Source organism: Tenrec ecaudatus, chromosome 10 (assembly GCF_050624435.1).
Source record: "Tenrec ecaudatus isolate mTenEca1 chromosome 10, mTenEca1.hap1, whole genome shotgun sequence".
NCBI classification, from domain to species: Eukaryota; Metazoa; Chordata; class Mammalia; order Afrosoricida; family Tenrecidae; genus Tenrec; species Tenrec ecaudatus.
This window is the reverse complement of record NC_134539.1, coordinates 76,738,549-76,766,357: the sequence shown is the minus strand read 5'-3', so window position 1 is coordinate 76,766,357 and position 27,809 is coordinate 76,738,549. Positions and strand designations below refer to the sequence as shown.

Here is a 27,809-nt window from a genome sequence, read left to right as displayed (position 1 = left end):
CACCTTGGCTCAGACACTCAGTCATCATGACCACACACTGGTCCCAAGCCTAACCCTGGCTATAGATTAACCCCAGTCATCAACGGACCCTGCCCCTGGTCACCGCCTGCCTAGTCCTAGCCCTTGTCCCTGTAGTGATCCTTGGTTCCAACCCCAGTCACAAGCCTGATCACCGTCTAGGTCATTGATCCCCCCAACCCAGAATCCAGAGTTCAAAGGAGCTCCTCACTCGGCCCCTGTATAAACCAACTCCAGCCTCCTATAGATGCCAGTGCTGGTCCTGGAGCCTCCTGGTTCATAGGCAAGCCCACCCCAGTCCCCCCCAAATCCAGATGTGGCATTCTCTGGCCCCTGAGAACCTCTGGACTCCAACATGGCTGTACACAGTCCAGGCCTCCTGCCCCTCTCAAGGAGCTGGACTGAGCAGGGCAGCTCCCAGGAACCTGCCGTACTGCCCTCTTGCTGGGCACTCTTGGGGAAGCCTCTGCTTTTCCATCTGTGAGATGAGAGCAGTGACAACACCCTCCCCCACAGAGTCACTGGGGAGTCAGGGTCAGAAAATGCTCGGCCAGGCCCGGTCCACGACAAAGCCATGGTGCTTTCATTTGGTCCCCATCCTGGCCCAGGACTCAGGGACTGCCATCGAATCCATTGCAACTCATAGTGACCCTATGGGACAGCATAGAACTGCTCTTGTGGGTTCTAGAGACTCACTCTTTCCAGGAGTAGAAAACCTCATCCTTCTCTCACAGAGTGGCTGGTGGTTTTGAACTGCCGGCTTTGCGGTTTCCAACCCAACACATAACTACTCTGCCACCAGGGCTCCCTAACGACGCAGGCAGGGGTTCTTGCCTCCTTTTCACTGCTGGGGAGGCAGTGGCTTGTCCCAGGCCCCTTCAGGAGAAAGAGTGGGTCTCCTGGCTGATGGAGAATGAGCCTCTTGGCCCTGAGCAGCAGCTCTGCCTCCTTGTCCCGGCAGGGGGCCGAGTGCTGCAGATCCCCCTGGTGCGCGCAGAGGACGCTGGGAGGTACTCTTGCCAGGCCTCCAATGAGGTGGGCGAGGACTGGCTGCATTATGAACTGCTGGTGCTGAGTGAGTGCCGGGCCAGGGACAGGCCACGGGAGGCGTGGGGGTCGCTGCTGGGGTGGGGGCAGAAGCACTGCAGAGCCCTGGGGGGTGGCAGTCACCCAGAAGGGGGTCTGGTAGAGTGCATCTTCAGCCTTGCGGTACTCCCAGGTTGATAATGCAGGGGTGACAAGCTTGAGTCCCCAAACTAGGTGGAACTGGGCTCAGATTCCAAAATAGCTGCCCCCTAGCTGTGTGCCCTGCCTGCGCCTTAGCCCGATGCATGTGGTGACCAAGGCAGGAGGAGCCCCGCTGCTGCTCTTGCCTCCACATCCCCTCCCTCTGGGGTCTTTCCCCTGGGAGGGGTCCTTGGGCCACAGCCCACTGCTACCTCTCCCCACCCCCCAGCCCCACCTGTGATCCTGGGCGACACAGAGGAGCTGGTGGAGGAGGTAACCGTGAACGCCAGCAGCAGCGTCAGTCTGCAGTGCCCGGCCCTGGGCAACCCCACACCCACCATCTCGTGGTTCCGGAATGGGCTGCCTCTCTCTCCAAGCTCGCGGCTGCAGGTCCTGGAGGACGGGCAGGTCTTGCAGGTCAGGGCACCCCCCGGGCGGGCTCAAGGAGCAGTGGCTGTTGTGAGCTCAGGCCTGCTTATCCGGGAGCCTAGGAGCTGCCATTTTCAGAGTCACTTGAGAACTGCACATTGGGCTGCTAACTGTGAGGTTGATGCTTCAAGCCCATCGGCCCCTCTGTGGAAAGAAGATGAGGCTACTGCCCCATCACGACTTATAGCCTCAGAAACCCTAAGGAGCAGCCCTCCTCTGTCTTAAATGCGTCAGACAAGCCCTCCTCTGTCTTACAGGGTCGCTATGCTCAGAATCCGCTCGGGGGCAGGGGGTTTGGTTTGCAGATTTTGAGTACCTGGGATGAATTCATCCCGATAAATAAATAAATAACTGCACACCTGTAAACAAGGAGCCATTCTGGCCAGTGAGGCCCCCACACAGCACCTAGGAATTCGGGGGATGCCTGCAAGGAAGACACGTGCATGCTGCCCCTAGAGCCCAGCCTGGCATTGGGCATCCTGCCCAAAGGCCATCCACCCTGACGTGGGGCCTCCGACTGTGCCTGGCACCCTCGGCACCCAGTGTCCAGACACACAGCTGCCCTCCATGGGGTAGGGGGAGGTGGTGGTGAACACCAAATGTGCCACAGAAATGCACCAACATCAGCCTCTCACTGAAACTGCCACAGAAAGCTTGGGGGATGGCCACAGTCTTCCATCCATCAATGGGCCATCCTGCCCCTGGTCTCCACCAGCTGCCTGCTGTGGGTGGGAGGGAGCCCTCAGGAGTCCCTGATTGGGGGGTGGGGTGTCTCAGGAGTCCAAGGCCCTGCAGCTTAGAGCATCTCCCAAGCACCTCTCCCTGTGCCCCACAGGTTTCCACCGCAGAGGCGCCGGACGCCACCAGCTACATGTGTGTGGCCGAGAACCAGGCGGGCTCTGCGGAGAAGCTCTTTACGCTCAGGGTCCAAGGTGAGCTGAGCGGAGCAGGTGGGTCGCCAGCTGATGTGGAGCGGAGCCGGTGTGCTGGGCCCCCTCTGCCACTAGCCAGCACTGAGGGTCAGCCGCGCAGGGCAGGCTGGGGCAGGAGGATGTCAGGACAGCATCTTGTCCCAGCTCAGGGCCACTGTCTTGGTTCTTCTGGCATTGGGGCTTGGAGCCCAGCCTTGGGACAGATGCCCACGGCTGGAGCCGCCCCAGATGATTTTCAGCTAAACCCTTGTGGTGCAGTGGTTATGCATTGGGCTGCGGTCTACAGGGTTGGCAGTTCGAAACCACCAGCATCTCGGAGGGCAAGAGACTGGGCTTTCTACTCCCATCAACAGCTGCAGTCTCGGAAGCCCACAGGGCGGGGTGGGGGGGTGTTGCTATGAGTCAGCATTGACTCAAGGCAGTGAGTTTGGTTTAGGGAGGCAGCCAGGCCTTGGGAAGCATTTCCGGTGCACACAGCGGGAGACTGGGAGCCTTCTCTGGCTGACTCCTTCGAGCAGAGCTCTGAGCCAACCCAGCTTCCCAGCTGTGGAAAAACACTCATGGAAGCCACACAGCCTGAGCTGGTCACCTCTGCCTTCTCTGGACACATGGAGCACCTCGGTGGGTGGCCCTGAGCTCTGCTTCTGGCACAGTAGCCACAGGGAAGAGGGTGACAGTGTTGAGCTCTCCAGGGACTTGGACTCAACTTGGAATTTGCATTTTCACTCTGCTGTTGCCCAGCTGTGTGGCCTTGGGAAAAAGACGCTCCCTCTCTGGTCTTCTCATCTATTAGATGGTTGTCATGTGCAGGGGCCATTGTGTGGCCAAAGGGTTGCCTGCCCTCCTGCTGGCGTGTGTTCTCATGTACCTCTCTTTGTCCTGGTGGCCGTGCCGACAGTCCCACCCAGAATCACAGGCCCCACCTCAGAGGAGGTTACCACCATCCTGAATAGCAGCGTCTCCCTCCCCTGTGACGCCCATGCTCACCCGAGCCCCGAGGTCACGTGGTACAAGGACAGTCAGGCCCTGACCCTGGGTGAAGAGATATTCCTTCTGCCTGGTGAGTTAACTGAGGCTGCAGCCAGCTTGGAGGCAGTGCAGGGAGCCAGCATTTTTTTCCCAGGCTTGGCACCTGGCTGACAGGTGGGGGCCAGGGCGGGGGGCGGCGATGGAGTAGGAACGGAGAAATGGGCCTGGGGGCTGGGGCCCAGCTTGCTGGTACGAGGGCCTGGGTTTCCCCTCGCAGGCACGCACACGCTGCAGCTGGCTCGCGCGCAGCTGTCGGACTCCGGGATTTACACGTGCGAAGCCCTCAATGCCGCTGGCCAAGACCAGAAGTTGGTGCAGCTTAGCGTGCTGGGTATGTGGCCTGTCTGTCCCCTTCCTGCACGGACCCCCACTTCCCTCAGTAAGCTCTGAGGCCCTCAGCCGCATGGGTAGCTCAGCCAGGAGAGGGGCAGCCACCACTGGATGAGGCTGACACCCCTACCCTCTCTCCATGGACGGCGTCCAGGTGGCACTGTCTTGCACAGTGCTAAGGCCATGGGCTCTAGAGTTGGACAGAGTTAGGTTTGAAACTCAGCTGTTGGGCAAGTTAGTTGAGCCCAGCAAACTCTTCTACTAACTGCATCCTGGCTGAGCAGGGGAGAATGTTGGAATCGACTGGTGATGTCTGGTCTGGCATCGGTTAAGGACCCCTCTCTGAGCCACAGATTTCTCCTCTGTAAGGTGGTGTCTGGTGGGAAGAGTAAATGATGGTTGGTCTGCACCATGGTTGCCCCAGTGTCTGGTGCAGATTACGCTATGGTGACAGTGATGCTAAGGAGTAGGAAGTGTGACAAAGTCCCAAGAGCTAGGTCTGGAAAGGGGCTTTCCTCAAGCCTGTTTGATCAGCAGACTCTGGGCATGTAATTTATTGCAGGACTCATGGTCCTGGAAATCATTGGGGGTGGGGGTGGAGGTGGGGAGTTGGCCCAAAGTATCATGAGCCAGAACCCCCTAGAGCAGTGGTTCCCAACCTTCCTAATGCCTCAATCCTTTAATATGCTTCCTCATGTTGTCGTGACCCCCCCAACCATAAAATTATTTTCATTGCTACTTCAAAACTATCGTTTTGCTACTGTTATGAATCAGGCAACCCCTGTGGAAGGGTCGTTCGACCCCCAAAGGGGTCACGACCCACAGGTTGAGAATCACTGCCCTACAAGGTGCTTCTGGTTGTAGGGTGTGTTCATCTACTCAGGACGCTCTAGGCACCACACGGCTCCCCTATGTTCACAGCTGAGGGTGGGGCTTCCACACCGGTCATTACTGCCTGGGGGAGGAATTGGTTTGCTCGAGGGTTGGGGGGCTCTGTGAAGGACTCCAGTCCATGCATGAAAGAGCCTCGGAGAGCCATCAGAGAGCCTCAGAGAGAGAGAGAGAGAGAGAGAGAGAGAGAGCAAGTGCTTTCCCCAGGCCCCCAGCATGTCCCTGTTCCTGAGAGTAGCCTGGGTTCCTTTCCCTGCGCCCGTGCCAACCCTGGAGGCCAGGTCCCCTTTCTGCGCCTGATGGACCTCTATTGACTCATTCCTGTGGCTGGGGACAGAGAAGGCGAGGGGGAGAACACAGCACCTTACTCAGCTTCTTCTCCTGCCCTCAGTCCCCCCCACCTTTAAGCAGCCTCCTAGTGGACCGCAGGACACAGTCCTGGTGCGGGCAGGGGACAAAGCTGTCCTGAACTGCGAGACCAACTCTCTCCCCGAGCCTACTGTGACCTGGTACAAAGACGGGCAGACCCTGCTTCTGGCCCAGCGGGCCCAGCCTCTGCTGGGTGACCAGAGGCTGGAGATCCCAGATACCCAGGTGAGCAGCCAGGGTGCCGTGGGTGGGGCTGCTGTGGCCGGTAGCAAAAGAATAATTTTCTGGTTCTGCTGAGCCTGGGGCAGGGGCGCAGGTAGGCTAGGGGAAGACTCTGGGGGAGCACAGGGCTTAGCTGTGGACCTTCTGGAGATCCATCCCGGGCCACTCCCTCCTGGCTTAGATCCATCCTCACAGCAGGGGGGTGTTTCTGCTGGGCTTGACTGAGGCCCAGGCCCAGGGGAGGGCAGGAGTCGTGTGTGTGTGTGTTTGTGTGTGTGTGTAGAGGCAACTGCCCACCTCCCTTCTGCCCTCCCTGAGGTCCTTGGTTGAGGCTAGAAGGTCTCATCTCCTCTTGGCATCCTGGGCAGTGTTGGGCTACTTGGGGATTGTGGATGCTTCTGGGACCTCCACATCTCCATGAAGTGCCCTCTGTCCCAGGTGTCCGATAGAGGTGTCTACAGTTGTAAAGTCAACAATGTGGCTGGGGAGGCCATGCGGACCTTCGTGCTCACTGTCCAGGGTAAGCCGGGCACGTGGGGCGAGGGACGTCTTGCTGAGCATCACCCAGGAACTGCCAAGGATGAACATGCCCTGTCTGGAAAGAGGGCTGCTGCTGAGCAGAGTGGGGTGTGGGGTCTGGACCCAAAAGGACTAGAGTCCAAACAGCGAGCTTCGTGGGGTGCAGTAGAGCCACATTGCCCATCTGGGCTATGCTTGTCACCAGAAAAGGGGGCCTGAAAGCAGCTCAGGCCTGCTGGGTACACAGGAAACACTCCATCTCATGGCACTGCCATGACTGTCTTTATAAAGCACCGGGCGCTGGGCCTGGGCAGGTAGCCACTGCCTCAGAGAGCAGACATGAAGGAATCCCACGGCCATGTCACTTCTACTCTGGATACATAGAGACTGTCCCATCAGCCCAAGGTCAGCATTTAGGCGACATTTGATTGGCTATGAAGCTTGAGCAGGGGAAGGGGGAGTCTGTCTGGGCTGTCTAGGGATGGAAGCCCGGCCAAGTTTTCTTAGCTCAGACATTGTGTCAGTTAGAGGGTAGCAAAGTGTTTCCTAAGCAGGGGACCCAGTGAGAGAGAAATGAACCCCTCTCATCAAAAAGCCCTGAGACGCACGTCTTTACTGGTGGGCAAGCGCCGCCCTGGGCAGAGACTCGGGGACCCAGGTTCTTCCCATCTTGCTGACCTCCCATTGTCTTGGGTGGCTGAGCCTGGGATATGCTGAGCCTGCTCTAGCTTACGGGAAGCAGAAGAGAGCAACAAGGCGGGATGAGAATGTTTATCTTAAGCAAGCCAGGCAGATGATGTTTTGGCCTCTCTGCTTAGTAAGACCCTCATCAGCTGGCCACTGTAGGCTGCAGAGGAGACTAAGTGTCGTGTCTACTTGAGTGACCGTGTGCTCAGCTAAAACGATGCTGTGCGAAATGGGAAGCACGAATTAGGGGGTGCCAGCTATCGATAACAAAGCCAGAAGCCTCCCAACTAGATGAGCAGCCGGTGAATCCAACCCGGAACAAGACTGAAATTGTTAGACATGACAGATACCAGACTTGCTGCCCAAAGGCCACAGCTCCGTCTCTTGATGGCCACTCTAGGGACTAGTAGAGAGTGGGACATATCTTGTCCCTAAAGACAGAGTCTTTTTCTTGAGCCTAGCCAACTCTACTCTGTTGGCATTAGTCACCTGGGGGTTGCAAGCCTACATGGTGACTGAGCCAGAGTGAGTGCCGGGATCGGTTAGCAATGCCTGCCTGCCTGGGAGCAGGAGATGGGTGGCAGGTACACTAGCCACACACTGACCATCTCTGGTCTAAGTGGAACTTGCTGCTACAATTGGTCCAGTTTATATCTGTGAATGAAACAATCCACATTCCCGTCAACAAGGTAGACTCTGCCCTACAGGCAAAAGCCTTGCTAGGCATCCCTGATCCTCCTGAAAGCAGGGGGACATTATCAAGATTCATGGACTTTCAAGATTCTTTCCTGCAGTGCCCCCAACATTTGAAAACCCTAAGATGGAGACAGTGAGTCAGGTGGCTGGGAGCCCCCTCGTCCTGACCTGCGATGTGAGTGGGGTCCCTGCGCCCACTGTTACGTGGCTGAAGGACAGAATGCCCGTCGGTGAGTACAGCATGGCTCCTAGCTTCTCAGTGTCTACTAGCCCTATCTCCGAAGAAAGCAAATCAGAAGCCGAAGGATGTGGTTAGTTGTGAAATGTTCACAGTGGGAGAAGGGACTGGGAGCACAGTGTGGGTCCCCCTCCCCCACACACATATAAGTCCCTGAAATCCCAGCATCCGTCCAGAACTGCTCCTGTGGAATTCCAGGTTGGGATGCCTGTGGCTGCGTGGGGCAGCAGTGACACCTGTGTCTGTCCCAACAGCTCTCCAGAGACACGAGACACAGGTTCTTCACTGTGCAGGGTGGGTCCTGAGGGCCTGTCACTGAGGTTGCTCCAGAAGTGGCTTCTCCATTCTTGACTCTGGGGCCCACCATTGAGCACCAAGCCCATCCCAACATGTGCCCTTGTCCCATCCTCTTCCTCTCATCCCATCCACCCTGTGGATCCCTTGTCCTGCCAGCCAGGAAACACTGCTGGCACGGGCTCCCCACCCTCAGCCTCCTCCTTCCCCTTCCATGAGGCCAGCAGCCCCCACACTGGTCTGCCAAGTCTGCCCTCAATCCAGCCACCACACAAGGCAAAGGATGCTGCAAATGCAGCCTTGGGCGGGTTGTTTGTGAGCCATCCTTTCACTAGGGTAGCCCCTAGAGCCATGCCCCAGGGGGTTATGTGTGGCCCATCCACCTGCCTCCCCACACGCACACTCCCTACTCCAGCCAAGCCCCCACGGCTCCTGCACACGCCTGAGCTCTCACCCCTTCAGCCTTTACGTGACTCGTACACACCATCCGGTCGCCCACGACACTGTATGTTCAATGGTTTCCATGTTTCTACAGTTGTGCAATCATCACTACAATTAATTTAGGAGCATTCTATCCACCCTCCCCCAAGAAACCTCATATCCGTCAACAGACACCCCCATTTCCCTCAAGCCTCCCAGCTCTAGGTAATGACCAGGCTACTTCTGTCTCTCTGGAACGACCTGCTCAGGACCCTGCTTGTGTCAATCAGACTGGAATTGGACTGCATGTCTGTGTGTTAGTCTGGGTGGATTAGAAAAACAGATTCATAGCCACTCATCTATGTGTCAGAAAGAGCTTTATATCATAGAGTAACGGTATATTAAGAAAACATCCCAGCCCAGTCCAGATCAAGTCCGATATTAGCCCATATGTCCGATACCAGTCTATAAATTCCTCTCCTGATTCACGTAGCCATGCAACAATGCCAAATGCAGGAAGATCACAGGCCAGTGGGTGGAAAGTCTTGTGGATCCAGTGGCGATGGAAGCCTCTCAGTGCTGGCGTGGGTCTCCATGTGGCTCCTCCAGCTCCAGGGCTCTGGCTGCATCAGCATAGCTCCATGTGACTTGTCAACAGGAATGTCTCACAGGGAGAGAGAGCCTGTCTTGTGTCTGGCTGCCAGTGAGCTATTTATCTCCATTGTGCCTCCAAATCTCCATTGAGGTCATCAAGCTGCAACGTGATTGACAGGCTAGACTCCACCTCCTCCTCAAGTTGACAGTAGATGGTGTAACTGTCACAGTTTGGGACTGACTTCTTCCCCTTGGGATGTTTCCAGGGTTCACCCAGGTGTGGCAGCGATTAGAACCTCATTTCATTGTTGCCCAGGACTGTCCCGGGGTGTGGTACACCACATTGTATTAAGCCATCAATGAGCTCATGGACATTTGGGTTGTGTCCACGTCTTAACAGTTAGCAGTAATGCCGCTGTGAACATGCGTGTACTCATTTCAAGGTAGACAGGTTTTCAGGGATCTTGAGTATACTTAGCACTTAATTCCAAAGACCAGGTCGCTATGTGAAATTGACCCTGTGGCATTATATGATGACCACCAGGACACACTCCGTTACTGCCCGGCGGGTGCCCCTGGTACATCTTGTGACATGCATGGCACTGTGGGCCTCCTTCCACATCCCCAAGGAGCCTGTGGGTGGTGGGTAGTGGGGGAATAAGGCCAATGATTGCTCATTACCTGCCTCCTGCCACCACCTGCCCTGGGGCAGGACCCTGCTATGCTCTGTCTGTCCTGAATGTGTAGCCGCACAAAAACCTCTTTCTCCTGCCTCCCATGTCTCTCCTTTCCCCGCCCCTGCTGACCTCCCCCAACCTCCCCCTGTCCACCAGAGACCTTGTATCTTTCATTACCTCCCCACGATATCCCTACCCCTCTGTAACTGGGCCAAGACATCTCAGAAGAATGAGAGGTGTCCTCGGCCAGCTGGCTGCTGTCTCACATGCTCTGGTTGTCTGTGCGTCCTCTAGTGCAGTGTGGGGCCTGGACCCCTGGGCGGGCACCACCTAAGAATGCCTGCAACATTGTGGTCAGTGTGCCCTGTTGGATAACGAGGAAGGTGATCAGCGAGGAGCTGGATGGTATTGAGGGCTGGAACAGCTGGGCCCTGGATGCTGTTGCTTCTCCTATCTTCTCCGCTGCTCCCCTGGCTGCAGTACCCACCCTGCACCTTCACTGGCCTGAGTCCTGCCCACATTCCAGGGTGGTCTGATGCCCTCTCTGGCTACCCTCCTCCTGCGTCCTGGGCTCTATTAGAGGTTTAACGGGGCTCTGCTGGTTTTCTGTATGTCTCCTCTGATACACTTTGAACTCCTTGAGGACAGGGCTGGTGTCTTATTCATCTTTGATTCCTAGGCTCAAGGCTAGGGCATGTAATAGGTGCTCAGTAAATTCCCGGTTGCAAATGCAGGCCTGTGGGGAGGGCCAGTCAGCCTGTGTTAGGAGAGTGTGGGTGGTAGGGACACCCTCCAGGGGTCCCCTGACATCTATGCCCAGTCCGTGGTGGTCCCCGGGGCCATGGTGAAAGCCCGGTGTTCCCTTCTCCCCTCAGAGAGCAGTGTGGCCCAGGGCGTGGTCTCCCGGGGGGGCCGCTTGCAGCTGAGTCGCCTGCAGCCAGCCCAGGGCGGCACCTACACCTGTGTGGCAGAGAATGCCGAGGCAGAGGCCCGCAAGGACTTCCTGGTGGCCGTGCTGGGTACGTCTCTGTCCTGTCCTCCTAGACCCGCCCCAGACCTGCCCCTGCCACTGCCCCAGGCCTCACCCACAGCCCCTGCCACAGTGGCCCCTAGGATCTGGAGCTCGGGCGCCATACAGGAGCACACCATCCCGGAGGGACAGGAGGCATACCTGGACTGCGAGGTGGAGGGGCAGCCACCGCCGGATGTGGCCTGGCTGAAGGATGGGAGCCCACTGGACCAGGGTCTGGGTCCCCACCTCCGGTAAGTCCAAGCCTGGACTCTCCTAGACCCTCATATGCCTGCCCTCTGCTGTAACCCCTCCCCCCCCCCGCACCACCCCCATTTCAGCTTCTACCTGGATGGCCATTCCCTGGTGCTGAAGGGCCTTCGGGCCTCGGACTCCGGCGCCTACACCTGTGTGGCCCGCAGCCCTGCCGGGGAGGATGCCAGACTGCACACCGTGAACGTGCTGGGTGAGCAAACAGACCATGCGGGGTGGGGGTGCAGGGGGCAGCCCCACCATCTTGAGCTTCAGCGGTCTGGCTACCTGGGGGCCCACGTGAGGATGGGAGCTGGGCTGGGCTTCTACTAGGCCCATACTGTCAGCCGAGGTCTGAGTCGGCCTCTGTGGGCTGCTGTCTGTCTTCCACAAGCTAGAGTCTCAGCCATTCCCGCCCCAGGGATGCCCACGGGAAAAGGAGGGGGTAAACAGAGGCAAGAGAGAGCCTCGGGGTGCGGCTGCCACCCCCTCATTTCTCAAATGAAGAGGCCACCTGCCATGAACCTCCTCACGGATCCCCTTCTGCCCTCTCTGCCTCCTCCCCCGTCGCCCCCAGTCCCTCCCACCATTGAGCAGGGCGCAGGCAGCATGGGGACCCTGGTGAGCAGACCCGGAGAGATGGTGACCATGGCGTGCCCTGTCCGGGGCTCCCCACCCATCCATGTGAGCTGGCTGAAGGACAGCCTACCGCTCCCGCTGTCCCAGCGCACACACCTCTACAACTCCGGCCGCACCCTCAGGTGGGAAAGGCTCCCCATCCAGGCTGGTCACAGGTCCCAGTTGGAGTATTAAACACATCTAAGTGGTTGGGTAATACAAACACTATCAACAGACAGAAGCTTAGGAGGGACAGCGCTGGAGGACCCCAGCCCCAAATAGAACATCACTAGGGCTCAGGCGTGAAGGGCTTCCACTCTTGGACACTTGCAACATCCAATGGGGGGAGAGAGGTAGACACAGAATCCAGAGAAGACATCTGGGGCTCCCCAACTCAGGGGCAGAGGAAATCAGAGAAGGCTTCCTGGATGAAAGTGCTTGAGCCAAATCAAGGACACTTATGAGGTGCTACTAGTGTTCAAGCATCAGGACAGAGGCGTGAGCACAGCAAGTCCCTGTCCCTGCAAGCTTCAGGGCAGCAAGGACAGGTGTCTGTGTGGGGAGGGAGGGTGGAAAATAAACAGACGTAACCATGCAAGGGCAGGAGTGGGTGAAAGGTGGCAGTAGAGGGGGCTGCTTTAGGGGGTCCAGGTGACAACTGAGGTGAGTTTAGAGGTGGGAGGTGTCCAGACGCTTGACATGGGCAGGGGACACATGGAGACCCTGAGGTGGGATGTGCCTGCTGTGTTCACGGAGCAGAATGAGGGTGGGGGAGCGTGGGGGAGGCCAAGGGCCGCAGGACCCTGGAAAGACTATTACCTTTCCTAAAACCCACTGACATCGAGTCAATTCTGACTCTCAGTATCCTGTAGGGGGTTTCTGAGGCTGTAATATCTGTGATGGGACCACACGGAGGTTCACATTCTAAGGTTGTGTCTAAAACGATGGGTTTGAGAGGCGCTGAGACAGGAGAGCCAAGCTGGATGCATCTATCCCAGGGCAGAGTTTGGGGAGATGGACATTTGGGGATTGTCAGCAAACAGGTGCTTTTAGGAGCCAGGGCTGGGTAGATAGAGGCCTTGATGCCAGTGTTGGCCGGGGCAACAGAGATAAGGGCCAAGGAAGAAGGGGGGGCAGAGCAAGCAGGGAGGAGGAAGAGATGAGGGGTGGGGGGCAGGGAAGGACACCAGAAGCTAAGCGACCCGAGGCTTGGGAACTGACCACCGACTTTGACTTTCTGCCACTTAGTCGCGACCTTGACAAGAGAGGCTTAGGAGTGGTTCGGGCCAGAGCCTGGCTGGAGTGCATTGTGGAGAGAGGGGACAGATATGAGACAACAGTGAATCCAGAGAGAAGTCACCTTTGTGACAGGATCGGCGGGGGCCTGGGCACCAGAGAAGCTTCTAGAATTTAGGAAGCAGGAAGTCAGGCAGTGGATGAGTCCACATGGCAACTGGGTCAGGGTTGGGGTGGGAGTAGTGTGGGTCTGTACTGTGGGGGGCACTGGGAGCCAGGAAAGGGGTTTAAGCAGAGGCCGGACTTGTTCCGTCTCGCATGTCCACCGAGCTGCTCCCTTCCCCCCCCGCCTTGGGATTTCAGGATTTCTCAGGTGCAACTGGCAGATTCAGGCAACTTTACCTGCGTGGCTGCAAGCCCGGCTGGTGTGGCAGACAGGAACTTCACCTTGCAAGTGCACGGTATGGAGCCCGGGGTGGGGGATGCAGGTCCCTTTGGCCTTGACAGGTGAGAATCCAGACCCCTGTCCCCTGGGCTCATCTGGGTGGAGGGGAGGGTCAGCCCTCTGGAGGGATGCAGGTCTGCTTTTGCCCATCTCACTAGCCATAGTGGCAGCTCTGAAAAAGCTGTCAGTGCGGGACAGATGCCTGCACAGGAGCTGCAGAGAAGCCTCCCAACAAAGAGTATCCTATTTGCTTCCATGAGGTGGGTGTGGGCGGGTGCGCTGTTGAGAGATGAGCTGGAGGAAGTAGAGGTGCAAGCAGTGAACGTGCTCCGCCCCTACATGAAAGGTGGGAAGTTCGAGCCCACCTGGAGGTACCTGGGAAGAAAGGCCTGGCAATCCACGTCTGGAAAACCTAGTGAACCAGTTTTACTCTGGCACACCTGGGAAAGGATGCCGGGGGAGCGTGGAGAGGTTCTGCGGGAGGGCTCCCTGTGGAGGCGAGGTTGGAGATTTGAGGAGGGATTGTCTGGGAGAAGGGCCAGTGAGGGCAGCCTGGCATGGAATAAAATGGGTCCTGCCCACCCTTGGCTTGCACAGTGCCCCCTGTCCTGGAGCCAGTGGAGTTCCAGAAAGATGTGGCTGTGCTCCGTGGCTCCTCGGTGCTGCTCCCCTGCGAGGCCCGCGGCAGCCCGCTGCCCCTCGTGTCCTGGACGAAGGACGGGGAGCCCTTGTTTCCCCAGAGCCTTGAGCAGGGGCCTGGCCTCCGGCTGCAGACAGTGGACAATGCTGACTCGGGGTTCTACTCCTGCCTGGCCGAGAGCAACGCAGGCGAAGCCCGGAGGCACTTCCAGCTGACGGTGATGGGTGGGTCATCTACCCTGGCATTGGGCCGGGGAGGACAGGGAGGGACTCCGGGGAGGCAGTGTGGAGAAAATGGGGAAGGAGAGAGGCCTTCAGTGGCTGGGGCTGCTTGCTGCCTGGGAGCAGGGCTTAGGAGACAGGCTGGGTCCGGATGGGTCACTGGCCTTTCCCTCAGGATCATGGATGGCTGGGATTCGATTATCTTGGGGTCTCGAGCCTTGGCCACCTCCCCCAAACCTGCATGGCAGGAAGAAGCAACAAGATCAAGGGTAGAACCCTAAGTTTCAAGCACAAAAATGAACGTGTTGGGGGAAGCTCACTCCTGTCCAGTCGGTGCCGACTCATAGCAACCCTACATTAGAGGGAGCATAGCATAGAACTGCCCCTGTGGGTTTCTGAGACCGTAGCTCTCTATCTTTCTCGAGTAAGGTGGCTGGTGGTTTTGAACTGCTGACCTTGAGGACCCCAGGCCGATGCTGCACAACGTGTCTTCCCTGCCTACTTGCTGGCTTTAAAGCCCCCTTCATCACCACTCACCCTGGAGGCTCAGTGCTGTTTCCTGAAGATGGGCCCTCGGCCTCCCCCACAACCCGTGGCCCTGTGGCCCTGCCTGTGGGGAGATGAGCCAGAGCTCCCAGCCCCCCAGGAAGGGGGTCACTGCTGAACGGGGTTGGGGGCGCTTTTTTGCAGATCCTCCTCACATTGAGGATGCAGACCACACTGCGGAGCTGCTGCTGACTCCTGGAGCCCCGTTGGAGCTGCTCTGTGATGCCCAGGGAAGCCCCCCACCCAACGTCACCTGGCACAAGGACGGGCAGCCCCTGAACCGGCCAGAGACTGGCAGCAGGGCTGGCAGAGTGCTCCGGGCCGAGGGTGTCCAGGTACCTGCTATGGGAGGAGCCTGGGAGCAGGGAGGGGGATGCCTTTGTGCCCAGCCCTGTGGAGGGCATGAGGAAACAGAGACAACCGGCTATGGGCCGTGCCCTGGGAGACCTACCTGCCCAGCCTGGGAGTCCTGGGGCAGAGGAGGGCTGGCATGGCCCGGAAGGACTCTCTGCAAAAGCCAGGCCCTGCACTAGCCTCTGAAGCAAGTGTGGGAAGCAGGCAGAGAAGGAACATCCCAGGGAGGGAGCTGGCTCAGCAGAGAAGGCGGCAGGGTGTATGCGGGCGGAGTGGAGGTGGGGTGGGTGGGTAGCCATGTGCATGTGCTGGAAGGAAACCAGGGCTGGGGGTGGACAGGCAGGTCCCGAGTCAGGCGCCCACTCCACTCCACCCCATCCCCAGGTGGGGGATTCTGGGCTGTACACGTGCCTGGCCAAGAGCCCTGCTGGTGAAGTCGAGAAGAGCTTCCGGGTCCGAGTTCAAGGTAGGGGTGCAGAGGCAGGGGCAGAGGTGGGAGACGGTGGCAGAGGACGCAGTGAAGGCAGGAGTCTATCTCACTTGTCCTCTCTGTCCCTGCCCAGCCCCGCCCAGTGTTGTTGGACCCCAAGGTTCCCGCTTGGTGGTCGGCCTGGCCCCAGGGCAGCTGATCCTGGAGTGCTCCGTGGAGGCAGAGCCAGCACCCGAGATTGAGTGGCACCGAGATGGCATCCTGTTGCAGGTAGGTGCCAGCCTGGGCCTCCAGGAGGGACAGACACTGACTGGACCGGACCCAGAAAATATTGCTTTCCTGCCTACATTCTTGGGTCATGCCCATGTCACGGACAGGAAGATGGAGGCTTTGCTCCAGGACTTCTTCCCGCTATAGCCCGCTATAGTCTGATTTGGCCTGTCCCAGACTGGTTTGAGCACCGCCCTCTAGCTGGCCGCCATGGCGCCAAGGAGAGCCAGCTCCTTTTCTGAGCACGCATCCCCCTCGGCCTCTCCCCAGACAGGAGCGCTCCATGCAGGCTGCTTCTCCCTTCTCCCAGGGCTATAGGGTAGCTCAGAACAGCTGATTTTTTCCATGCTCTCCCTGGAGGGTCGCTGGCAGATGGGGCCTGGGGCCTGGGGCCTGGCACAGAGCTGATGGAGTCTCCCTGCACGCACACACACTCCCCCGGCACTTTGCAGGCAGATGCCCACACACAGTTCCCTGAGCGGGGCAGGTTCCTCCAGCTGCAGGCCCTGAGCATGGCCGACAGTGGCAACTACAGCTGCACGGCTCGCAATGCTGCGGGCAGCACCAGCGTGGCCTTCCAAGTGGACGTCTACAGTGAGTACACCCGCGCCCTGCCCCCACACGCCCACCCCACAGCCCCACGGGGCTCCCAGCACTTACTTTCTCTGCTCTTACAGCGACACCCACCATCCGGCCGGGGCCCCCCACAGTGAATGCCTCTGTGAACCACACAGCCCTGCTGGCCTGCCAGGCTGATGGGGTCCCCCAGCCTCTCATGAGCTGGCGGAAGGATGGTATCCCCTTGGATCCTGGGAACCCAAGGTGGGAGCTGGGAAGGGGAGGCAGGCCTCTCCAGTGCCACTGTCTGGGTGGAAGCCGAAGTCCCCCGGGGCAGCTGGAGCAGGATTCTGTCGCATGAACAGGCGCAGAACCGGAGGACAGGCCTGCGCTCATTAAGATGCGGCCCACCCTGTTTGCTGCTTGTGTGTGCTTCAGGGCTCTCTCACTGTCACTCTGTTGCACACCTACTTTGTGCGCATGGCAGAGGTGTGTCCTGGTCCCTCAGCTCACACAACCTGCCGAGGCATCTGTGAACCCCAATTCCAACATTTCATAGCATTCCCTTGGCTCGGCCTGGGTGACAACCCCATGCCCGATTCTGTCAGCTGGGGCTGGGGCAGGATTCCACAGTACAGACCTGGCTGTGGGTCTGGCCTTGGGGAAGGGACCCAGGCTGACCGAGGGACTTCTGTCTCCTCTGATGCTGGGTTGGGGTGTTGCTGGGGTACGGGGAGAGGCCCTCTGATTGTGGCCTTGTGGACACAGGGCTCTGGCTCCTGAATGCCATCCTGTCCTGGGTGCAGGGGGTGAAGAGGAAGGTTTTCCTGGGGATAGTACTGGGGATCCAGGTGCCCACGGTGCCCAGCTAGGGCTGCTGGCCATCCCACCCTCTTTTCCAGATTGGAGCTCCTGCCCGATGGTTCCCTGAGGATCCAGCCAGTCCTGACCCAGGATGCCGGCCACTACCTCTGCCTGGCAGCCAGCTCCGCAGGTTCTGACCGGCAAAGCCGCCACCTCCAGGTCTTCGGTAGGTGGCCTCAGCCCTGGCCTCTGTGGGTCACTCCAGACGTCTGGAGCCAGGAACTGTACTCTCCACGTTTCAGAGTGCGAACCACACTCTAAGCCTGCGTATTCATTTTCACCCACGGATTATGCCCTCAAGGAGACGTACGGCCAGAGTGGCTGTGTCACGGGCTCACACATCACACCCACCATGAGGCCGGCGCAGGCCGGGCAGGGTCTCACTCTGTCGTACGTAGGGTCATTATGAGCTAGAACACAGCAGTGACCCTCCTGACCGCTGTGTTATTACCTGACCCGTGGGATAGACCAGCAACAACAGACCATTGCTATTCAGTGGACTCCAACCCCCAGTGGCCCTAGAGGACTGAATGGAACTGCGACACCCCACCCCCCCGTGGTTTCCCATGGCTGTAAGTCTTCATTGAGCAAGCAGACTGCCTCATCTTTCCTCCACGGAGCAACTGGTGGGCTTGAACCGCTGGCCTTTCAGTTAGTGGCCCAGTGCGGCCGCCCCATGAGGCCTCCTTCAGTGTGTGATCTGGCAGAAACGTAGGAAAGAGTGGGTGTAACATCAGTGTCATCCACGGCTGCACGTCCCGTTCCCACTGCCCCAGACACCTTAGTTGAGACCATGCGGGGGGCCCAGCTCAGGGACTGATGAGCCGAGTAGAGCCCTGGAGGCCTTGTTCAAGGAGAGGCGACTCGGGGACACCAGCCTCGGTGATGACGAAGGTCCCGCTGTCCCAGCTCCTCATGCCTCCCTCAGGATGGGTTGAGGGTAGGAGCTAGTGCCCTCTGTCCATGACCCCACCCTGCACCCTGCTTCCTGATGCCTACCCTCTCCCCCCAGAGCCTCCAGCCATTGCGCCTGGCCCCTCAAACCTGACCCTGACCGCCCACACCCGAGCCTCCCTACCCTGTGAGGCCAGCGGCTCCCCCAAGCCCCTCGTGGTCTGGTGGAAGGACGGACAGAAGCTGGACTTCCACCTGCAGCAGGACACCTACCGGTAACAAGTTGGCCCCTCAGTAGCCCCACGTGATGTCCAGATGGGACGGGGTGCCCATCTCCCTGAGGAGTCTGGTCTGGATTGGGGCCTACCTCCTGGGGATCTCACCAAAGGCAAACCCCAAACCCAAAGCTTGTTACCATCCAGTCGGCCATGTAAAACCAAACTCCCTGCCATGGAGTTGATGCTGACTGCCCCTGTGGTTTCTGAGGCTGTAGCTCTTGATGGGAACTGAAAGACCCATCGTTCTCCCTTGGTGTGGGGGGAAAGGGGGACTGGTGGTTTCAAACCGCTGACTTTGCAGTTAGAAACCCCATATATAACCACTACATTAGCGGGTGATCCTAGAGGACAAAGTACTACTGCCCCATCAGTTTGACTGTCATCGTTACTGAAGCAGGTGCCACATCCGAGTGGAGGATGGGTTCTCACCACTGACCTGTCTGTTAGCAATTCCGTGCTTAACCCCTGTGCTGACTGGGCTCCTTCCCCTGAAGGGCCAGCACTCATGTCCTTGACCTTGGGGCCAGAAGTGTCTTTACACCCAGATGGGCACCTGGCAGTGGATGGGAGCCTTTGGGACCTACAGCCCAAGAAAAAAAAGTTTGTCCTTCAAAGCGCCGGCAGTCACTAGTGGATTAGAAAGGGCTCCAGTTAGGACACGTGGCAGGTGTCCCCGGGATCTCCATGTTCTCAAGGACGGCCAGAGCTCAGTGACCATTGGGGGACTGAGGGTGCAGACACACCAGTGGAGTCAGTGCATGCTCACTGTTTGGTGCTTTGCCCGGAGCAGGCGCTCAGTGCATGGGGCAGCTGCGATGAGAGTTGGGAGGGTGGTCCTTATAAGGCACAGTCTGCTGGACAGGTGCTGTAGGAAACAGGCCAGGTCAGAAAACACCCATCACCCCCCACCCCAGAAACCGGAACGAAGTACTGCTGCTGATCTTGGTGGGAGCAGAGATTTCTAGAAGACATGTTTCGAGTCAAGGCGGGAGTCCAGATGCAGGGAGGGGAAATGGCCAGGGGCCCTCAAACACAGGCTGCCCTGTCAGGTAGGCCACGTGGCCCTTTACGTGGCAGCCAACCTTCTGTCCATCTGTCCCAGGCTCCTGCCCTCCAATGCCCTGCTCCTCGCAGACCCCAGCCCCCAGGACTCGGGCCAGTTTGAGTGTGCAGTGAGCAATGAGGTGGGAGAGGCCAGCAGGCTCTACTGGGTGACCATTCACAGTGAGTAAGAGGGTTGGCGCAGGGCCAGGCACCTTCCTGCCCTCGGTCGCTCGCTCTGCCTGCAGGGGCTTGGCGCTGGTTTATTCTTGGGCATCTGCTCCAGCAATCTCTCTTCGATCCCACCTTACCAACACCAACATAAAGTAACCCAAGCTCCGGCGCAGTTCCTCTCCCCAACCCAGAGCTTCCCAAACCCAAGTTTGGCTGTCATCGCCTGAGCTAAAATCCCTCCCCCTGTGGCTGCCCACTGCTCTGGGGACTGCATCCAAAAGTACCCCACAGAGACCAGGTCCTGTGGGGTCCAGCCCCCGCCCCTTCTCCTGCTGCAGCTTACACCACTGCTGGTTATCCTTACCCGGAGCCTGCGTGCATGCTGATCCCTCTGCCAGGACACCCTTCCCTGCACCGTGCACCCACCCAACACCTGCTGCCCGCCACCTTTCCGGATGAGGGTCCAGTCCCCTCGGGGCTTGTCTAGGGCCCCTCCCACAAAGCCCTCCTGGGAAGTGACAGGGCCCATGTCCCTGTAGAAAGCTTTTGGGCACGGTATTCCTGCCCCCAGCAAGAGAGCGGCAGAGTGATGGAATGTGGATTCCCCTCTATGCACAGCCCTCGCTGGCCCTTGGCCGCCCACCGTCCACTCCATTCATGGTTCTCATGCTCCTGTCCCTGTGCCCGCGTGTTCCCTGCAGACCCCAGCAGGACCTCAAGCCTTACCTTGCTTTTCAGTGCCTCCCACCATTGCTGACGACCAGACAGACTTCACGGTGACCAGGATGGCGCCCGTGGTCCTCACGTGCCACAGCACTGGCATCCCAGCCCCCATGGTGTCCTGGAGCAAGGGAGGCGCCCAGCTGGGGCTGCGAGGGAACGGCTATCGTGTCTCCCCAGCAGGTCAGTAAGGGTGTGCCACAGAGGGAGACCAGGAGAACTGACAACGCGGGTGAAAGGGCTAATTGAGACCATGTGGTGGGGCAGGAAGGACAGTTCTGGCCTGGTTCTGCTGTTCACTGTGTGACCTGGGGAGGCCCCCTTGCCCTCTCTGGACCTCCTGATTCCCTCCGCACTGCAGCTTTGAGATCCGTCAGTGGTTCTCTGACACTGTTGTTTGACAGCAAAATGAGAAGGGAGAAAAGAACCACAGAGAGTGTTTTCCTAGAGCGGATCTTCTCTGCTGGGAAGACTTGACCTTTATTCAAGGAGCCCTGGCGGTGCTGAGGGAATAGCACTGGACTGCTAACCACAAGGTTGTCCGTTCAAAACCCACGAGCTCCTCCGTGGGAGAGAGATGAGGCTGTTCACCCCCATAAGGATTTACAGTTGCTGTGAGTCAGAATCCACCCCAAGGCAATGGGTGGTTATGTGTAGGACCTTTATTCTGAAATGATGCGTGTGTGTGTGTGTGTGTGTGTGTGTTGAAAAACCCTTCATTTTATGAAGCTGAGTCATCATGGAGGGTGTTTATGTATTTCTTTTTAAACGGCTTTGCATGTCAAAATAAGGAACTGGTGAGCGTTAAGGGAATTTCCCAAATTAAAGCGATTGATTCGTTGGCTAGTGGAATCCTGAAGTCGGGGCCCTGCTGGCTCGATGTGAATTTCAGGAGCCTTTCCCGCCTGCAGCTGGCGAGGGGAAAGCCCAGCTATGGAGCAATCTGGTTGGCAGCGACAGCTGGCCAGGGGTGTGGAAGGTGGCCCTGAGTCCAGTGCTCCTCCCTCCCTCGCCACTGAGCAGGCCCGCAGGGGCCCCCGGGGAGGATGACTGAGAAGCTGTTTGACTGCTGAGGTGGAGTCTGTGGTCCAGGAATGTTCAGATGGTGTCCGCTCGCTACCTACCCAGGACTGATGGGAGGATAAGACAGGGCAGCAATCTGAAGAGGCTTCCTGGAGGAGGCAACTTTGTAGCAGAGCAGGATGAGGAGGGCTTATGGAACTGTGGCTCGGCCAGGGCAGATCAGAGATGGTGTCATCTGAGTCCTCTTTGAATGCACAAGGAGGCTGAGGCCCAGTGGGTGAAAGGGACTTGCCTATGTGTATGCTCTGGGTGGGGAGCAGGCTGGCCTGGCCCCCAGTTCCCACTGTGTCTCTGCTCGGTGCTGTTGACCATGGGCTGGACAGGCAGTGTGGATGGCCTGGGCTTTGTGAGGACCCAGCTGCTCCACCACTGGGCATATCTGCCCCCATCTTCTCTCTGCCCATCCCCAACCCCCAACCCCCCAGGAGCCCTGGAGATCGGGCAGGCCCTCCCTATCCACTCTGGCCGCTACACCTGCACCGCCCGCAACTCTGCAGGCGTGGCCCACAAGCAGGTGGTCCTCACAGTGCAAGGTGAGCGAGGGCAAGGCAGCCCTTGGGACGGTAGAGCAGGTGGGAAGGGAGAGGTCAAAGGACAGGAATGAGGACCCGCCTCTACCTGACTCCCTGATGGGATTCCTAGGGAGAAAAGAATCTTTCCACCTCCTGGGGGAAAGTCAGAGGTTACCTGGCCGGAGGGCCCTGGTGACAAAGTCACCTCTGCCCTACTTTTGGACAGCCTCGCCCGTGGTGAAGCCGCTGCCCAGTGTGGTGCACGTGGTGGAGGAGGACGAGGTGGTGCTGCCCTGTGAGGCCTCCGGCATCCCCCAACCAAGTGTCACCTGGCAGAAGGAGGGGCTCAGTCTCCCTGCAGGTGCATTTCCATGACAGCCCAGGGGAGGATGGTGCAGGCCAACGTCTCCCTCCTGCCTAGCTCACCCCCCGCCCCCCATCCAGGAGCAAGAACCCAGGTCCTCCCCAGTGGAGAGCTGCGGATTGTCCATGCCAGCAGAGAGGATGCCGGGAACTATTTCTGTGTTGCTCAGAACAGCGCCGGCAGCGCTACGGGGAAAACGCGGTTGGTGGTGCAAGGTGAGCCTGGGGCAAGGGCTGAGGTGGGAGGGAGTGGACAGATGGAACCGGGCGTGTCCCAGCATCCCTGAACCCAAGCACTGCTGGTGGCAAACAGGTGGTCTCCCCGGCCCCCAGAGTCTGGCTTCTGAGAGTAGATCCTCATCCCCACAGCCTTCTCTCTGGCTCCTTCCCATTCAGTCTGACTTTCCAGTCACCATTGACAAGTCCGTCTCTTTTCTCGCCCATACCTAAACCAAATGTACCGCCCCGAGTTGGGACCATCCCCAGCTCCAAAGATCAGGAGATGTGATTGGCCAACCACCGGCAAAGCATCCTGGGGCTGTTCTGTGGGGGTCCCCACCTTGTTCTGATCCCAGTGGTCTCGTTTCCCACCGGGCATCACTGGTGTTGACCCCACTGCCACCCTAGACTTGGGCTGTGAGCTCAGGGGACTCAGGGGGGCTCCTGGCTCCAGGCTTGCTTCTAGACCCACGTGTCCTTTTCCGGGAGCCAGATGCACAGGTTTGGTGGCAGCGGTTCTGCTTTGAGCCCTGCAGGTGGCCTGAGCCCAGGTGGATCCAGCCTAAGCTTTTATTTAGTTGGTGGGTGCACACACACGCATGTAGCCCATGTCCCATCGAGTCACTGTTACCGTGTCTAAACACAGCCACAGTCTGGCTTCAAAGACAGACCTTCATGGTCTCACCATCCTGGAGGGTAGGAGCAGGGCCGGGGGCTGTGTCCACCCCTTCTTGGTTAGCAGGTTTGGGGCTTCCTTGAGGTCTTGTCTTGCCCAGTGTTTCTTTACCTGTGGGTCTCAAGCCCCTCCCCGCCACCCCATGAAGCTGTATGACTGAACATGGGGTTGAGGAGAATGGGCATCAGTGAGAGGTTTCTACGTGCATTCTGGCCAGGGGCGGCTGGCAGCGCAGGCCCTTGAAAATGTCTTGGGAGAGAAGGGCTCCGAGTGGGGACCGCTTGAGACTGCCGTCGTCTGCCATCTGTCTTCGTGTGTGTGGTGTGTGTGTGTACTGTGTGTGTGTGTGGTCTGTGTGTGTACTATGTGTGTGTGGTGTGTGTCTGTGTGTGTGGTGTGTGTGTCTGTGTGTATGGTGTGTATGTGTGTGTGGTGTGTGTATGTATGGTGTGTGTGGGTGTGGTTTTGGTGTGTGGTGTGTGTGTGTGTACTGTGTGTGTGTGTGGTCTGTGTGTGTACTATGTGTGTGTGGTGTGTGTCTGTGTGTGGTGTGTGTGTCTGTGTGTGTGGTGTGTGTATGTATGGTGTGTGTGGGTGTGGTTTTGGTGGGTGGTGTGGTGGTGTGTGTGTGGTGTGTGTCTGTGTGTGGTGTGTGTGTCTGTGTGTGGTGTGTGTGTCTGTGTGTGTGGTGTGTATGTGTGTGTGGTGTGTGTATGTATGGTGTGTGTGGGTGTGGTTTTGGTGTGTGGTGTGGTTTTGGTGTGTGGTGTGTGTCTGTGTGTGGTCTGTGTGTCTGTGTGTATGGTGTGTCTGTGTGTGTGGTGTGTGTATGTATAGTGTGTGTGGGTGTGGTTTTGGTGTGTGGTGTGGTGGTGTGTGTGTGGTGTGTGTATGTATGGTGTGTGTGGGTGTGGTTTTGGTGGGTGGTGTGGTGGTGTGTGTGTGGTGTGTCTGTGTGTGTGGTGTGTGTATGTATGGTGTGTGTGGGTGTGGTTTTGGTGGGTGGTGTGGTGGTGTGTGTGTGGTGTGTGTATGTATGGTGTGTGATGTGTGGTGTGTGTGTGGTGTGTGTATGTATGGTGTGTGGTGTGTGGTGTGGTGGTGTGTGTGTGGTGTGTGTCTGTGTGTATGGTGTGTATGTGTGTGGTGTGTGTGTCTGTGTGTGTGGTGTGTCTGTGTGTGTGGTGTGTGTATGTATGGTGTGTGTGGGTGTGGTTTTGGTGGGTGGTGTGGTGGTGTGTGTGTGGTGTGTGTATGTATGGTGTGTGGTGTGTGTGTGGTGTCTGCCTTTCTCCTCTTGATCACTCAGAAGTGGTTAAGTTTAGACAGCTGCCTATCCTGGTGGCTCTAATTATAATAACAAAGCAACCCCTGTCTCCACCCCTACAGGACTAGGGGCTGCGATGCCAACATGGGAGGGGTAGGGGCACACACACTTCATCACATGCCAAGCCTAAAACCAAACTCACTGCCATCCACTCGATGCCGATTCATAGCGAGCGACCTTACAGGACATGGCAGACAGACTACAAACACACTCCACCCGTGAGGCTCCCCAGAGCCCCATCTTTCTCCTTCCTAACACACAGTCTCACCAAATTCAAGAGAATCCAGACTTCATCCAGCCCACAGGTGATGACTCATGACCCAAGAGTGGTGGGGGCAGCAGATGAGGGTGGAGGAAGGAACTGAGGAGCCAGGCCAAGTGTCCACTTTCACGGGCACCGGGCCAGTGGCACTCTACCCCAGCTCAGCTAGAGCCCAGCCCTAAGTGCAGTGGACCTTCCTCTCCCCTCAGAGCCTCCCGTGATTGAGACTGGCCTCCCCGACCTGTCCACCACGGAAGGCTCCCACGCCCTCTTGCCCTGCACGGCCAGGGGCAGTCCGGCGCCCGCCATCACCTGGGAAAAGGACGGGCAACCTGTCTCTGGAGCGGAGGGCAAGTTCTCCATCCAGCCTTCCGGGGAGCTGCTGGTGAAGGACTCAGAGGTGAGGGGCCGGCTGGCCAAGCGCCAACACCAAGCCCAGCCCACCGTCGTCCATCTGCTCCCACAGAACTGCGCCTTAGAACCTCTGAGACTGTCGGCCTTAGGAATGCCGACAGACTCATCTTTCTCCCCGGGTGCCACCGGTGGGTTTGAACCACTGACTCTCGAGTGACAGACCATCACTTAACCCACCCTTCAGCAGACCACCACGCCAAACCAAACTGCCATGCTGACTCACAGAGACCTGTAGGACAGGGTGGAGCTGCTCCTGTGGGTTTGTTTGCGAAACTGCAGCTCTTTAGGGGAGTGAAAAGCCTCTTCTTTCTCCCGCAGAGCTGGCTGGTGGTTTTAAACTGCTGGCCTTGCGGTTAGCAGTCCAACTGGTAATCATTACGCTGCCAGGGCTCCAGACCACAGTGGGGAATAATTAGAGCAACGACAAGCGCAAGCATTGGCTGAGCGCTCACTGTTTCTCATGCTCTGTGCAGAGCCCCGGTCGTCTCTTAGCCCCAAAAACCTTGGGAGATAGGTGTTACCATCCTCACAGACCAATCAAGAGGCCAGGGTTCAGACGGGGACCGAGTTTGCCAAGATACATTGTGCTAAAAGGCAGGAGCGGGATTTGGAGCTGGGCCTCCTGGCTGCCTCCTGGGGGGCAGGGAGAGAGCCCAGGGTGGGTCGTCCGCAAACAGCCCTGAGGTGGAGCCGGCCAGGGGCATGGGTGAGGCCCCTACCTCCAGCACCCACCAGATCCTGCCCCTGTGTAAAGAGCAGGACCCCAGGGAATGGGCAGCTGCGTGGGTGGAACATGTGCCTGGAGGTGGATCATGGAGGCCTTAGGATGGATCTGGGTCCTGAAAGGACAGTGGTGAGCTCCCCAGCCCTGCTCCACTTGACCACATAACACCTCTGAGCCTTGCGGGACCCTCCACATGGAGACCCCCAAAGTTGGGCTTGTCACATGGGGTGAGTGTGCAGTGAGCTGGTGCCAGTCAACATCTAAGCACAGAGCCTGGCACAGAGTAAGTGCTGGTCCCCATGAGGCCATGGTGGTAGAACTGTGCCCTTGGCTAGCTGTGAGACCATGGGCAAGTCAACTCAACTCTCTGGGCTGGACGGTCACGATGGGTAGTGGCCCCTGAGGGCATTCTAGCTCAAGGAGGTAGGGGGCGGTGGGTGCTCAACCTGACCTCCCTTTCTGCCCACAGAGCCGTGACGCGGGCACCTACACCTGCACGGCCCAGAATGCTGCGGGCCGTGCCCGCCGCCGCGTGCATCTCACCATCCTGGCACTGCCCGTGTTCACCACCCTGCCTGGAGACCGCAGCCTGCGCCTGGGGGAGAGGCTGTGGCTCCGGTGTGCGGCCAGGGGCAGCCCCACGCCCCGGATTGGCTGGACGGTCAACGACCGGCTGGTCACAGGTCTGGGCCTACAGGGGGTGGGTGGGAGGGCAGGTGGGGAGATCCTCTGAACTCTGTGAGGGGGCGAGGGGGTGGCAGTGTGTGTGTGTGTATGTGTGTGTGTGTGTGTGTGTGTGTGTTTATAAAGGCAAACCGGTGTGGCGTCCCTACCCCAGCCACACATCAAGCCCAGAGATGCCACCTGGGTAAAAGACTCACCTGGAGCCCTGGAGGCTGGGAGGAGAAGACCCCCTCCCCCTGTAAGCCCCTCTCCTTGGACGCACTGTCTTCCCACCTGGGACTCAGGAGATGTCTGGGCAGGCACAAATCCCTCAGGGTGCATGACAGGCGCTCAGTGAGCATCTGCCGATTGAATCGCTAGGGGTCCCCCACTACAACAGGACACTGCCTGCATTAGGCGCCCTGCAAGTGGGGCCAGTACAAGAAAGCCAGGCTGGGTCCCAGCGCTTCTAGGGGCCATGACCTTGGGCAGGGGACTCAGCCTCTCTGAGCCCAACGTCTCCATCTATAAAATAGGGTGAAGGGAAGTTCTGGGGACAGAATGACGGAATGTGGGAGGTGCCTCCCCCAAAGGAGAGGCCCGAGCAATGGGAACCCTTGGCCCCATTCCTATTGTCAGGGCGATGCCACCCCCATTGCAAAAAATGCAGAACGCCCACTGATAGGTTCCATCTGCGTGTTGACCACCGCGGTGTAGGCTGCAAATACCATATGTTGAGGGGTCCCCCAAACCTGCCCTTGGCCACTCATCAGATCCACCATGTGCACCTGAAACTGAAACGGTCTAGGATGGCCTGTGCCCCCAGCATGTCTGACTTGATGGGACTCCCACCTGGGGAGAAGGGAAACTTGTTTCCACAGCACGATAGAGCACCTGCTTGTCCCCCGTCTAAGTGTTCAGGGCAAGAGGTCCCTGTCACCCTGGGCTCAGAGCCACCCCTTCCCCGGGAGGGGGCTCTCTTTCTCTGCCACAGAAGGGGTGTCGGAACAGGACGGGGGCAGCACGCTGCAGCGGGTGGCAGTCACCAGAGCAGACAGCGGGACCTACATCTGCTGGGCAGAGAACAGAGTGGGCCGTGTGCAGGCCGTCAGCTTCGTCCACGTGAAAGGTGGGGTTTGCCCAGGTGACCTTTCTCCATCCTCAGTAGATCCAAGCCACATACCAAAAGTGAGGGGCTCTTCTCTCTGGCTGCGCATCACAGCCCCTCCCCCTGGGAAGCTTTACATGACAACAAGGTCCTAGTGCCTCGCTAGACTCCATCAGTCTCCAGCGTAGGCGCCCGGGCCTCAGTACAAGGAGACTTGGGGATCTGACCTATTGGCCTGTGACACTCACTACCTGAAATTGGGCAGCCCCCATGCAGGAGGAAAGCATAGGAGCAAAAAATGTGATGCTTGCCATCCTGTCCAATGAGCCCTTGTGG

General features: G+C 58.4%; 1 protein-coding gene across 1 annotated transcript in view; it reads left to right on the top strand.

The window, feature by feature from the left end:
* Positions 1–27,809, top strand: part of HMCN2 (hemicentin 2) — a 166,454-nt gene that overhangs the window by 118,149 nt on the left and 20,496 nt on the right. Inside the window, exons 56-84 of the mRNA XM_075559554.1 lie at positions 980–1,093; positions 1,475–1,662; positions 2,510–2,606; positions 3,505–3,666; positions 3,853–3,966; positions 5,248–5,450; positions 5,886–5,967; positions 7,448–7,579; positions 10,448–10,591; positions 10,676–10,835; positions 10,923–11,047; positions 11,411–11,594; positions 13,051–13,148; positions 13,730–13,996; positions 14,684–14,874; positions 15,278–15,359; positions 15,457–15,593; positions 16,046–16,187; positions 16,271–16,415; positions 17,054–17,181; positions 18,028–18,184; positions 19,290–19,411; positions 20,141–20,305; positions 21,631–21,738; positions 21,944–22,078; positions 22,162–22,296; positions 24,774–24,964; positions 26,172–26,385; positions 27,360–27,494. Of these exons, the coding sequence (XP_075415669.1) occupies positions 980–1,093; positions 1,475–1,662; positions 2,510–2,606; positions 3,505–3,666; positions 3,853–3,966; positions 5,248–5,450; positions 5,886–5,967; positions 7,448–7,579; positions 10,448–10,591; positions 10,676–10,835; positions 10,923–11,047; positions 11,411–11,594; positions 13,051–13,148; positions 13,730–13,996; positions 14,684–14,874; positions 15,278–15,359; positions 15,457–15,593; positions 16,046–16,187; positions 16,271–16,415; positions 17,054–17,181; positions 18,028–18,184; positions 19,290–19,411; positions 20,141–20,305; positions 21,631–21,738; positions 21,944–22,078; positions 22,162–22,296; positions 24,774–24,964; positions 26,172–26,385; positions 27,360–27,494 (4,257 nt within the window). The remainder of the gene's footprint in view (positions 1–979; positions 1,094–1,474; positions 1,663–2,509; positions 2,607–3,504; positions 3,667–3,852; positions 3,967–5,247; positions 5,451–5,885; positions 5,968–7,447; positions 7,580–10,447; positions 10,592–10,675; positions 10,836–10,922; positions 11,048–11,410; positions 11,595–13,050; positions 13,149–13,729; positions 13,997–14,683; positions 14,875–15,277; positions 15,360–15,456; positions 15,594–16,045; positions 16,188–16,270; positions 16,416–17,053; positions 17,182–18,027; positions 18,185–19,289; positions 19,412–20,140; positions 20,306–21,630; positions 21,739–21,943; positions 22,079–22,161; positions 22,297–24,773; positions 24,965–26,171; positions 26,386–27,359; positions 27,495–27,809) is intronic.